This window comes from Quercus suber, unplaced genomic scaffold, assembly GCF_002906115.3.
Source record: "Quercus suber isolate HL8 unplaced genomic scaffold, Cork oak 2.0 scaffold_290, whole genome shotgun sequence".
Lineage (NCBI taxonomy): Eukaryota > Viridiplantae > Streptophyta > Magnoliopsida > Fagales > Fagaceae > Quercus > Quercus suber.
Window position 1 is genome coordinate 264,720 of NW_027069746.1, and position 14,273 is coordinate 278,992.

A 14,273-nucleotide genomic window follows, 5' to 3' on the forward strand; every position below is an offset into this window, starting at 1 on the left:
AAAAAAAAAAAGAAGTGTTTTCCTCCAAGATTATAACTGTGGCAATTAAGGTATCCGTGAGTTTCAGTTAGTTCAACTGATAAAGTGTTTTATTGTCGAATAAGATATTTGATTAAATATATATATATATAATATATATATATATCATCGAGAGTGGAAGCTATAAGTTGAAACTATTTATAAAAAATAATAATAATAAGTATTCAATAGGATGCGTCACCAATCATAAAGTCATTAAACAATAATTTATTATCTTGTTGAAATGTCAATGACATTCATTATTAGTTTGTAAGTTTTTTTTTTTTTTTTAGTGAAATTTGAAATAACTTTAACATTTTTCTAAATTATTAATGAAATAGAGTTTTTTTTTTAAGAGATAATTATAACATGATGCTAATATCGCAGTTTGAACCATTTCTTCTCTAGACTGCTAAGCACTTTGTACATGGAGATACAGGTGTGCAGCCAGCCAACCCACTAACCTGCAAACCAAACCAACCTAACCTAACATGTCGGGTTGGGTCGATTTTTAGGGGTTAGTAGGTTGGGTTGAGTTATGCAAATTTTTTTAATAGTGGGTCGGGTTGGATTTGGGTCATAACAATCACAAACCCACCTAATCCGACTTGACTTACCTATATATTTAAATTTTAAATATTTAATATATATATATTTAAAAATATATTATATAATTAATAATTTTTAATTTAATTTTTTATCCTATTTGAATCTTCCTGTTTAAAACTCAATTACCTTACAAACCCTAACAATCTTATTTCTCTCTTTGCTGCCTCTCACTCCCACTCTCTCACTCCACTCCTATTTGTTTATAACTAAAATTAGGATACTAGTTCATGTATAATTTGTTTATCAATTCAATTGGATATATTTTGTTTGTAATTGAGTTGGAATTCTAGTTTGTGTATATTTTATTTATCAACTCAGATAGCAAGTGGGATATGTTTTTTTTTTCTTGCTCAATTTAATAATAATAGTAATAAAATAAAATAAAAAATTGTCTAACCCAATCCAACATGCTCCATGTAAGTTGGGTTGGGTTGAAAAATCCTCTAAACCTGACCCATGCACACCCCTATATGAAGATGTGACAATTTAGTTACAAAACCCTTAACAATTAATGAAATAGAGGTAATTAGCCTATTTGTGCGAGAATTTGAATGTTCTCCAATTTTGGAAAGGAATTAGAACAATATTTTTGTAATAAACAATGCTGAAACACAAACACACAAAAAAAAAATAAAAAATAAAAAAAATCATGACAAATGTTTGGTACATGTATTCAAATAACAATTTTTAGTTTTTAAATAATATTACACATATTTTTACATACTTTTTTACTTATACATATTTTCAAACAAAAATTTTCAATTTTTATCTACTTGTACCAAACACCCCCTAATTTAACAACTTTTTCCCGATTCCTGGCTGTGCTTAGTGCTTACCATCAACATACATTTTTACCTATCACTGACACTTTCTTACGTAAATAGATGCATAAACGTAGTCGTTTCATATCCTAGAGAGAGAACCTTTGTCATGGTGTGGGTCCCAGTAGCCCAGCGAGGGAGTCCGAGACAGCTTAGTTTTCTTCAATGTGGGTCCCACACACTCCAGAAAATAAATTCACATCCAATGGTCCAAATGTCACCACCACCTCCCCCATTCCCATGCCAAAACCACTTTCGCGCGCTTTGACGGCGACGATTTTTCACATTTCTCTCCATTTTAAAACGCATCCAAGAGATATACTATATACTTATATATTTTTTGTTGAAAGAAAAGTCGACAAGACATAAATGCCCTTCACAACTCATATAGCGTAAAGATAGTTTATCATAAGGATTTGTATCGTCAATATAGACAAAAAAACTTTATGTGGGTCCACTATGAATTCATGTCTATAAACCCCCAAGTCTCACCACCGACCTTCACCTTCACGCACTTTGACGGTCATTATTAGAATAGTATCTTTTTGTTTGTTTGTTATTTTGTTATTTTTTTTTATATATAGTTTTTGTTTATATATTAATTTATTGACTATACTTGGGAGATAACTTCTTTCAATCTCTACTACCAATAAAATAAAAACTTTTTTCACTCTTTAAATTATTCTCTCCTAATGTAAGTGATCTTAAAGTTTTCAGTTTCAATTAAATAAGTTGTTACCAAACAAAAAACTTTTTTGTTTAAATTGAAAACTTATTTAGCTGAAATTGAAAACTTTTTTATTAAAAGTACTATAGATAAAACTAAAAATTAGCTAAAATAGTACAATGAAACTCATAAATAGTATCAAAACATGCAATGAGACTTCAGAATAGTAGCAAAAATAAGCTGAACAGTAGCAAAAATAAGCTAAAGAGTAAACCTATTAAATCAAACACAAACTAATATTAAAATCCATGATAATTGATAAAAGATTAAACCTATTAAATCAACTAATAAAATATTTTCATTAAAAACACTAATCAAATATTTTAAAATAAAGAGCATGCGCACAAAGTCTAGTTTTTTTTTTTTTTTTTTTTTTTTGGAGAAAAGTTTTCATGTGTTGACTTTAATGAATTGCAAAAATGCTCGTCAATATTTGGCCGTCGATTTTGTTTTAATATATAGTTGGATGCTTCTACCGTTCATTTTGTTTTAATATATATTTGGATGCTTCTACAGTTACTTTTTTTTTTTTTTTTTTTTTTTTTTAGNAAAAACTTTTTTCACTCTTTAAATTATTCTCTCCTAATGTAAGTGATCTTAAAGTTTTCAGTTTCAATTAAATAAGTGTTACAAACAAAAAACTTTTTTGTTTAAATTGAAAACTTATTTAGCTGAAATTGAAAACTTTTTTTTAAAAGTACTATAGATAAAACTAAAAATTAGTAAAATAGTACAATGAAACTCATAAATAGTATCAAAACATGCAATGAGACTTTAGAATAGTAACAAAAATAAGCTGAACAGTAGCAAAAATAAGCTAAAGAGTAAACCTATTAAATCAAACACAACCAATATTAAAATCCATGATAATTGTAATAAGATTAAACCTATTAAATCAACTAATAAAATATTTTTCATTAAAAACACTAATCAAATATTTTAAAATAAAGAGCATGCGCACAAAGTCTAGTTTTTTTTTTTTTTTTTTTTTTTTGGAGAAAAAGTTTTCATGTGTTGACTTTAATGAATTGCAAAAATGCTCGTCAATATTTGGCCGTCGATTTTGTTTTAATATATAGTTGGATGCTTCTACCGTTCATTTTGTTTTAATATATATTTGGATGCTTCTACAGTTACTTTTTTTTTTTTTTTTTTTTTTGAGGAAGCAGTTACTTTGTTGCTTGGATATATTGTAAGTCACTTCATAGCAATATTATTATAAAATTATTTGCATAGCAAATTAGCAATCATTAGACACAAAAATAAATAAATAAAAATATATAGTTTTATATATTCGGATTTTTTTTTTTTAGGTTTGAGGCATTTTTTTTCTTTTCTTTTTTTAGAAAAAAGGTATTACTCTAAAGTATCATTTCAATTTTCAAAGTTAAAATAAATTATATATATATATATATATATTCATTTTATCATATTTATAAACTACCATTTTTATATCGTAATTTTATTTTATTTTATAATTTGATAGTTGAGATGAGAGATTTGAATTCTGGATATTCAGAATTAAAAGACTAAAAAATATCAACTAGTTGAGTTACAACTCTTAACTTATGCCATAATTTTATATTGGTTTGAATTATGTAACAAAAATAAAGTAACCCAATAAAAGCAATCATCCAAGCATGAAGCATTCCACCCAACCTCGAAACAAAAATAAGTTAAAGAATTTTCACCATATTCTTTTTTGCTTTTAATTGATATACTACAAACAAAAAAAGAAAAATAGAATTACATAAAAAGGTCTAAATTTAATACAATATGTTATATTAAGTCCCATAATTTTACTTCCTCTTAAAAAAAAAAGTCCCATAATTTTATTTTATCAATTAAAGTTTCAAAAATATAAAATCATTTCAATTTGAAGTATATGTCTATCTCCATTATTAAATTTATAATCTAGATAATAATAGAGCAAGAAAAGCCAAAAGTTTATTAATTAAAGCTGCATTTCTCTTATGATTTGTTTATAAATTAATTTGGCAGCAACTTAATAGAAATAGTATAGAGAGAAAACTCAAAATAAAGAAAGTTTCACTTAGATTAAGAGAGTGAGTATTAGAAAATTGAAATTAGTTGCCTAGGTAAAATATATAATTTATTAACAGTTTAATTTTTTTTTCCTGTTTCATTATTGCCCAAAAGAATGTAATTATGAAAATGAATAGTGGAAAGGACAGTTTATAATAAGTTTAAAACCTTAATGGACAAAAAAAATTAAGAATTACTACAATAAATTAAGAGGTCGATTAAAGACATAATGACCACGTTTACAAGCCAGCAGGACTATGAAGTGGGCAAAATAGTAATTTCACCACCACAAATGAAATTTATTTTATGTATTTTTTGATAACACAAATGAAATTTATTATTCGTACACGAGCGCAAACTTACTTTAATATATTAAAAAATATATATTTATATTTTTTCGATTTTGGTTTTACGGGTTTCACATTCAAAGATCCAAGAAATTTCCAAACTGTTAAAGTAAAAGGAAAAATAGAAAATACAAGAGAATTGGAATATAGTTCTCACATTTCTCACATTGATTCTTCACTGTGATTCTCTGTGCTTTTTTTTTTTTTTTTTTACACTACTCTCATATAATTTTCAACAACTTATTTTTTTTGGGTATCTTTTATTACTTTCAATTTTCACAGCGTTTGGTCACCAATATACTCTTAAATTCACAACCTTTATGTGATTTCCATTTTTTGTTTTTTGGGTTTTCTTTATCTGAGTGATTTGAGGGTCTGATTTATGTGAAAGATTGAAGATTTTCTCTGGGTTGATTGGAAAAGAAGTCTGGAAAGTGGGGTTCATACAACTTCTGTGCTACCGATGCCAGATAACCGGCAGGTTCAGAAGAATGCTATGCCTAATCATTCCGCAAACAACATTGAAGGTAGGACTGAATTTTCGTGCACCCTTTGAGGTGTACGGAGATCTGATTATAGTTTTGTTTTAAGGAATATGTTTTATGGTTTTGGTGTTTGGTTTTGATCATGGTGGTTTTGTTTTAACTGTTGTCAACTTTTCTTTTTTGTATTTATGGTTTTAAGTTTGAGATGGTTGTGTGTTTTGTATTAAGTGGGGGGGTTTTGTTTTGATGAAGTTTGATCCATGGTACAATGCATATTGAGGTTCGGAAGATTCTGGTTTTTGTTTTTGCTTATAATGAATTAAGTGGTATTTTGCCTTGTTTAACGGGTTGTGGGTTTTGAGTTTGATGAACATATGTGGTTGAAATGAATGTTGAGGCTATGGAAGTATCTTGTTTTTGTTGTGATAAATGGTTAAATATATGTATTTTTAAGTTTGAAGTCTATAGAGATTGTTTGAAATTAGTTCGCTGGCCTTATCCTTCTATGACTGATGATGACATGTCGGTTTGTGGTTTTGAGGAAGTTTAATAGCTGATGCAATACAAATTGCAATGTGAATTTCTTGAATGATTTTATTTTTGTTGTTACTGTCGTCTTTATAAGTTGAAAAGTTTCCTGAATTTGATTGGGTTGGCCTCTTTTTTGTCCAAAAATATTTGTTGACATGTGGTTTTGTTTTTGGGAGAGTTAGTGATTGAGGAAATGCAGATGAGGCTTTGAAGGATTCAATCTTGACCATGATTTTTGGTATGATTTTAGAAGCATTCTGGCGGTTGAAACTTAATGATAATCAGGAGGGTGGTGCTGCTGCCCAATCGGCTGCATATCCAGATCGACCTGGTGAACCCAACTGCCTATATTATTTGAGGACTGGGCAGTGTGGTTATGGAAGTAATTGTCGATATAATCATCCTTCTTATGCTTCGCAGGTAATAGAACATTTATTATTTTCAGTTCAGATGTAGTAAGTTTAGTTTTATTTGATTCTTGTAGAAATTAAATGGTTTTGGTTGTGCCTTTCCCACTAGGATCATCTTTGTTTTTTTTCCCCCTGATTTTTTAGTTTTCCAGCATGATTTTTAAACAGTAATTTAACTGATCCTATCTCTCTATCACACTATTGTGTAGGGTGCTCTGTACAGTGGAGAACTCCCAGAAAGAGTTGGACAGCCTGACTGTGGGGTATGGTTTTAATCTGTTTATTTTCTGATGAATATGCTTTTGATTCAATCTAAATTGAGTCATTTATGTAGAGGACATTATTTAATTTAAATATTGTATATGCAAGATTAACGAATGAATTATTCTAAGTGCAGACAGTTTTGGGAAACACAATGGTGTGAGAATCTCTACTAAATATAAAGGAAAGCACCATGCTTTCTGATAGCAACCTCTTGATGAGGTTTCTCTACAAGAATTCTGATTATTGCCTGGTGTTCTCCATCATTTTATCTATAATGGGCAGTTACAATTGCTTTTGTGGTTATAGGTTTTTCACTACTAGTAGACATGTTTACTTCTCTCAATTATTTCAGAATGGAAACACTCATTCTGTTATTGAAATTTCCTTTCACTTAACATATTTATCTGTATAGTGTGGAATATTTATCCTTACATGGTCACATATGTCCTTTTTGGTGGATACTTTCTGAATGATGTTCAATTTGTCAGCAAAACCAAGTATAGTAATACTAATATGCAAACGAAGATGATGTGATTTTGACTATTAAAGGTGATGCTTTATCTGGCTGGAAGTTCTTCGTAGTTTGAAATTCTTTAAGATATGGAGAATGAAGTCAACCTGTGATCTAGCATTTCAAATTTGTAAATATGATTAGGATTCCCCTGCATTGATCATGCTAATTTTTGGATTTGTGTTGGAAGTCATGCTTTATTTTTAACATTGGTATTTTATGATTGCTCACTTCTGGGCATGCGTTGCAGTATTTTCTGAAGACAGGTACCTGCAAATATGGATCAACATGTAAATATCATCATCCAAGGGACAGGCGTGGTGCTGGACCAGTCTCATTCAACATTTTAGGTCTCCCCATGCGTCAGGTCCTTACTTACCCTGTGATTATACTGAAATTTTCAGACATTTTTTTTGGCGATAAATGTAAAGAATAGGCTACAAGCCTACAAGCTTTATCTTTCATTCTTATTTTATTTTTATTTTTTTCCAGGAAGAAAAATCATGTCCTTTTTACATGCGAACTGGATCATGTAAGTTTGGAGTTGCATGCAAGTTTCATCATCCGCCACCCGCATCGCTTGGCCCTGTTCTACCAGTACCTGGACATGTTGCTTTTGGATCTATGACCCCGACAGTTGTGCCTTCATCAGGTCTACCTTATGTAGGTGGATTTCCTGCATGGTCATTACCAAGAATGCCATATGTATCTAGCCCACGTTGGCAGGATCCGCAGTCTTACCCATCTGTTCCTTTTTCCCCTTCTCAAGCATCGTATCTGCACAAGGCTGGAACACTTATAACACTTACATGGTCAGTACTAATCTCTTAAATTGAACAAATCGATTTTTTTTTTTTTGGTTCTAAAAAGACCCCTGCATTGTTAAAGTTTTATTTGTTTAGTATGTAATCAAGGATCCTGGTTGTATTGGAATTGGCCATTTTTATTATCATTTTTAACCTCTGCATATAGTTATTCTAGTGATTTTGGAACAATAGTGCTGTGATTTTAGCTTACTGCCCTTTTAGAGCAGTGCTGCAAGGATAGTTTCAAATCATCAGCAAGCATAATTGACACCAGTGCAAGGATAGTCTTTTGTCATTAGAATGTGGAGACTGGATCTATGATTTTTCCTGTTGTGGTTGCCAATGAGATATGGCTCAAGGTGGAGGGTGAGTTTGTTTGTGGGTTCAAGATTCACCAGTTGCATGTGTAATTGCCAAATGTGGTGGCTGACTTGTGACCCCGCTCTACGTGATTATGTGTTATAGTGTTATCTATTTCCTGCTTTTAGGGTTAGCTAATTGTGGTGTTGTTGAAAGTTGAAACCGATAAGGTGTTCTTTACGTGACTGAAGTGTAAAGGATAACAAATGCTTATTGTTTTTTTTTATTTGTAAAGTTATTGTGAGGTAACCAAAAAGTATAAAGAAAGTTGTAAGTTGACATTGTCATATCCTACATTAGGGTGCCATAGCAAAAACAAAAAAAGAAAAAGAAAAGAAAAAGAAAAGAAAAAGAAAAGAAAATCATGACTTAAATAACATACCTATACATGTACAAACACAAACTCTTTAAGTTGAGCATTTTTTATGTTCTTAGATGGTCCTTCTACATTGCCTCTTTTGATGGCGTCTAGATGGGATGGAGAAGGTTTTGAGTTGAATTGAAATTCTCTATTTGTTTTTATTTTTGATCATGCTTTCATTATTATTACTCAGGGAAGCATGAGCCCTATGTCTCCTACCAGTTCTGCTAGTGTTCTTGGTTCCAGCTTTGTATACAACTCCAAAAATCTTGGCGAGTCGGGTTCCAGTGGGCAGGTGCATTTGTCATCGACACCTGCTCTGATTCTCCCTGAGAGGCCTGACCAACCGGAGTGCCGATATTTTATGAACAATGGGACTTGCAAATATGGATCTGATTGCAAGTTCCATCACCCAAAGGAAAGAATTACACAATCAATTGCTACCCAGCCTGGCCTTCCCTTGAGACCTGTAAGTTTTCATATACTTAGTACAAGGTGACATGCATATTGATCTGTGTAGCAGTCTTTGTTGGGTTAATTGGGAATATCATGAATTAGAAAGAGTTTCACTATATTTTTGTAACTTGTTTACTGTTACTTTAATTATTCAAATAATTCAATTGTTTTTCAAATAAATCAGTAAATGTTGCTTCTATCAATTCTTTATTTTTCTATTGTTCCCCCATCAGTGGCTGACTCCTGGTTCTGCTGTTTGCAGGGGCAGGCTGTATGTTCATACTATAGTATGTATGGACTCTGCAAGTATGGCCCAACTTGCAAATTTGATCACCCAGTTGTAGCACCTCCTTATAATTATACTTTGAGCCTCCCAGCTCTTTCTATGCTTGATTCACCTCTCTTTAATTATCCGAGAAGCTTGTCAACAGCCCACTCATCTGAGACTTCCCCTTCTAAATCATCAAGATTTCCTGATTGGGTCCAGAAACATGATGCTACAAACAATGAACATGAGAATTCAGATACAAAGACTCCAGAGGATTCACCTGAACAGGCTGCTGCTTCACCACGCCCAATTCCAACTTCAACAGAGCCCATTACATGATCAATCTGGTTGAAGTGACTCCTATTTTGTTCTCTTGTCACATCCCATTTTGATGCTTATGTTAAGGAGATATTTATTATATGTACCTCCTGCCCCCTTTTTGCCTGCGGTTCTTTGGAGTGGGATAGGTTTATTTGGATATCAACACGATGACTAGAAGCTGGGGGCATGGAAGGCATTTTTTTTGGTGGTGAATAAAGTGCAGGTGAAAGTTTGTATTTTTTTTTTTTTTTTTTAAAAAAACCCTCCCCCACAAGGTGTTTTTTTTTTTTTTTTTTGGTGGATGATGTTCATCTGAGTTGATGAGAGTTTGCGGATTGCTTTGATTGTTGTATGAATGTTCAGCATTATTGAGCCCTGCAACCCCATTACACAAGAAATAGCCGTTTTGCTTGTGATGTGAATGAATTAAATAAATAGGCTAAAATGCAAAACTCACGTTTTATATTTTACCAAAATTCTTTTCAGTTCTCTAACTTTTAAGATTATTCAATTAAGGTTTTTTTTTTTTTTTTTATCAACTTTTGTTATAAAATATGTGGTTGATTTTTCAATTTTTAAAAATTTTTCTTCAAAAATTTTTAATTAAAAGAAAATTTAATTAATGATTGAAAAGTATTTATCAGAATTTTTTTTTCAAAAAATTTTAACAAAAGTTGACTGAAAGATCTTAATTGAATAAATATAGGCCTTAATTGAATAAATATGAAACTTAGTGGAAATGAACGAAATCGAAGTTAAGTTAGATGACTAAAATGAATTTTGAAGAAATTTAAAAGACAATTTTTGTATTTTAGCCAAATTAATATGAAAAATGCCACTTATTGAAATGAAACATATATGAACTGAAGAAGTATGCATGTACAAAAGCTAAGAAACGCTGTTGTTTAATAATTTGCTTCGGCATATATATGAATGAATCTATTAGTTGCGCTGAGAGTCTTATAACTCAATTGATATTTTTCAATATTTCCAATAAAAGAGGTTTAGAATTCAAATCTTTCCCATTCCATTATAACTATTGAATTATCCAAGAAAAGAAAAGAAGAAGAAGAAAAGACACCTACTAGACGCAGTGTACTCGTAGTACGTAAGTTTGGTCTTGAGGTCTCTAACAACTTCAGCCATTATATGTTGATTTCCCAGTAAAAACCTCAAAATAAGGGGCATCTTTTTAATTTTTACGTTTACTATTATCATGCCATGGTCTCTCATTAACTAATCAACCTGTTTCTTAGTGGTAATTGAACGCTGTTGCTTGGTGGAATTAGGCATGAGAGGACTCAAGTCAATGCTTGGTGTTTGTGATGTCAGTACAGTAGATTTAGTGAGTGAAAGAACACCACTTGATAACGCCAGTAGAGAGTAAAGACTATGCCATGACCGTTGCCAGTAAATTTTGTTGTTTTGTACAAATAGCAAGGGTCATTTTGATTTTAAAGCGAAGATAGTTTTACTTTTTGAACATAAACGATATGCTAACGTACGCTAATGTGGGGAGCACTAAGGTGTTTCATAGCTAGGTAATGGGCCATGAAGGCAAATTCTCTGAGCTCAATGGTGATTTGGTTTGATCAGTAATCTACATCCTTCATTTTTAGTTTGGTTATTCACGTCTACCAAAAGTGTCAACTTTTTTTAATTTTTCTTTTAATAATAAAAGTGTTATTTTTATTTTTTATTACCATCGCTTGAAAAGAAAAATAAAAATTCTTAGTCAACAAATTTAGTGGTCTACATTAAATAGCAATTTGTGTTTGGACTTCGAATTAGGCATGTCCAATTAGGCCCACAAATTGATCGACCCGACAGTCAGTGGTGAGTCTCTACCTCTTGCAACTGAGACCGGTAGGTTGGTTGGTGGGTCTTCTCATAAAAACTTGATTCTAATCGACCCGACCAATCTATATACCAAATCTTGTTGTTCTTTGCCAATACGAGCGGTTTTTTGGTAATTTTTTATCAAATCTCTCGAGATCCGATGAGATCTCGCTAGATTCGGTGGAATTTTGGCTAGCTCAGCTCCAATTTAGTATCGACTACTACAGCCTAAAATGATCAGGTTAGTTCTGAGTTGAGCACAAACCTAACCATATTTTTATTGGCTTCTTGAGCATTTTAGTTATCTTAATTATTTTTGTTAAAAAATAATTTGGGCAAAAATGAATTGTATAAAATTAGGCTTTAGAAACCTGAGTATAGGTTGGCTCATTTACTTTGAGATTTTCTTTGGACATTTTCATGGGTAAAAGAAGTTCTCTAATATTTGTTTAAGGGGCCACGGTGAGTTAGAGAAAATAATCAACATCAACATGTACGAATTTCAGACAAGGCTGGCCTGTCCAGTACTACTACTGACCTATAGTCAACTTCTTTGGACATTCTGGCCTTTTGCCCTTAATTTTAAAAAAATTTAGCAATATGCCCTTGTTTTGAAACTATATAGGTTCGTGCCCCTATTTCGATACTCGATTACCATAAAATCGAGTTTCAACGCGAAACTCGATTGGTTTAAAATCGAGTTATGCCCGATCAAACTCAAAAAAAAAAAAAAAAAAAAAAAAAAAAAAAAAAAAAAAAAATGAAAGAACACCACTTGATAACGCCAGTAGAGAGTAAAGACTATGCCATGACCGTTGCCAGTAAATTTTTTTGTTTTGTACAAATAGCAAGGGTCATTTTGATTTTAAAGCGAAGATAGTTTTACTTTTTGAACATAAACGATATGCTAACGTACGCTAATGTGGGGAGCACTAAGGTGTTTCATAGCTAGGTAATGGGCCATGAAGGCAAATTCTCTGAGCTCAATGGTGATTTGGTTTGATCAGTAATCTACATCCTTCATTTTTAGTTTGGTTATTCACGTCTACCAAAAGTGTCAACTTTTTTAAAAATTTTTTTTTAATAATAAAAGTGTTATTTTTATTTTTTATTACTATCGCTTGAAAAGAAAAATAAAAATTCTTAGTCAACAAATTTAGTGGTCTACATTAAATAGCAATTTGTGTTTGGACTTCGAATTAGGCATGTCCAATTAGGCCCACAAATTGATCGACCCGACGGTCAGTGGTGAGTCTCTACCTCTTGCAACCGAGACCGGTAGGTTGGTTGGCGAGTCTTCTCATAAAAACTTGATTCTAATCGACCCGACCAATCTATATACCAAAATCTTGTTGTTCTTTGCCAATACGAGCGGTTTTTTGGTAATTTTTTGTCAAATCTATCGAGATCCGATGAGATCTCGCTAGATTCGGTGGAATTTTGGCTAGCTCAGCTCCAATTTAGTATCGACCACTACTCGAGGAGGCCCAACCCACTTGAAACAACTCCTCTTTTCAGTTAGTGACGAGTTTAGATCTTATAGCCTAAAATGATCAGGTTGGTTCTGAGTTGGGCACAAACCTAACCATATTTTTTTTTGGCTTCTTGAGCATTTTAGTTATCTTAATTATTTTCGTTAAAAAATAATTTGGGCAAAAATGAATTGTATAAAATTAGGCTTTAGAAACCTGAGTATAGGTTGGCTCATTTACTTTGAGATTTTCTTTGGACATTTTCATGGGTAAAAGAAGTTCTCTAATATTTGTTTAAGGTGCCACGGTGAGTTAGAGAAAATAATCAACATCAACATGTACGAATTTCAGACAAGGCTGGCCTGTCCCGTACTACTACTGACCTATAGTCAACTTCTTTCTTCAAGTTTTACTTTTACCATCAAAATTCTAACTTCTCCTCAATTAGGAATACAACTTTGGCGCCAAAAAACTTTTCCTTTCTTTTTGTGTCTCAGTGCTAAAATTTGGAGCTCATGATAAGACGAGCTCATGCTAGCTTTTACGTATTTCCGATATCTATACAAATGGTATTTACCCTAGAATTATGGGAAGTTTTTCTGTTCTTTTTATGTTTATTTGGAACAAAATGTTCCTATTTTCTATCACAACATAAATTATCACAAAAAACACCTTGAATGTGACTATGAATTCTCTTATATTTTGAAAATCATTTGGTTGATTGAATCTCATCCAAGACATAGCATTAGCATCCGGTATTTACAAAAAATCTCATTTTACCATATCAAAAGCTGTTTTATTTATTATAATATATTATTTTACAATACACCCAACATCTTATTTTTTTTAATTATCTCATCTATTCATTAAAATATTATTTTCACCAACTCTTCCTCTCTCTTCCTCTCCATAAAAAATAGTTAAAATTAGGGGTGTGCATGGGTCGGGTTGGATCAGGTTGAGGAGATTTTTTGACCCAACCTACTATAATGGGTCAAAAAAATTTAACCCAACCCAACCTATCACATAAGTCCAACCCAACCCAAGCCAACTCACATGGGTCGGATTGGGTTGGGTTGAACTGATGGGTTTGATGAATTTTTATTATTATTATTATTAAATTGAGTAGAAAAAAATATAAATATTAATGTATTAAAAAAAACCCAAAGATTAGTATCAATGTAACTCCTTAAAGGCAAATAACACTAATGATTAAACAACAATAGTAATTTACTAGGATTTGCGTGAACTAATTAGCTTTTATATGGGATAGGAAGAGTTGGTTATTTTAAAAAATTTATTAATTATATAATATATTATATATATATATATATATTAAATTAGTATTAGTAGGAGGAATCGAGGAAGTGCTGCTCTACAATTTTTTTTTTAAATTATTAAATATATAATAGATATATATATATATATAAGTGCCCTACAATTAGTTTTTTTTTTTTTTTTTAATTTAAATATATATTAAATATGGGTGAGTCGGGTTGGGTTTGGAGGGTTTGTAATTTTATGACCCAAACCCAACCCGACTCGCCATAAAAAAAAAAAAAAAAAAATTTGTAACCCAACACAACCTACCAGGCCCTAAAAACCGACCAAACCTGGCGGG

General features: G+C 31.5%; 1 protein-coding gene across 1 annotated transcript; it reads left to right on the forward strand.

Annotated features, from left to right (window-relative positions):
• Positions 1-4,677: 4,677 nt before the first annotated feature.
• LOC111993434 (zinc finger CCCH domain-containing protein 3) lies at positions 4,678-9,757 on the forward strand. The gene is given in 8 exon segments (XM_024025272.2): positions 4,678-5,095; positions 5,835-6,004; positions 6,204-6,257; positions 7,020-7,136; positions 7,262-7,531; positions 7,534-7,581; positions 8,490-8,765; positions 9,015-9,757. Coding segments are annotated over 8 exon segments (1,344 nt in total). The 5' UTR covers positions 4,678-5,031; the 3' UTR covers positions 9,360-9,757.
• The last annotated feature ends 4,516 nt before the right edge of the window (positions 9,758-14,273 follow it).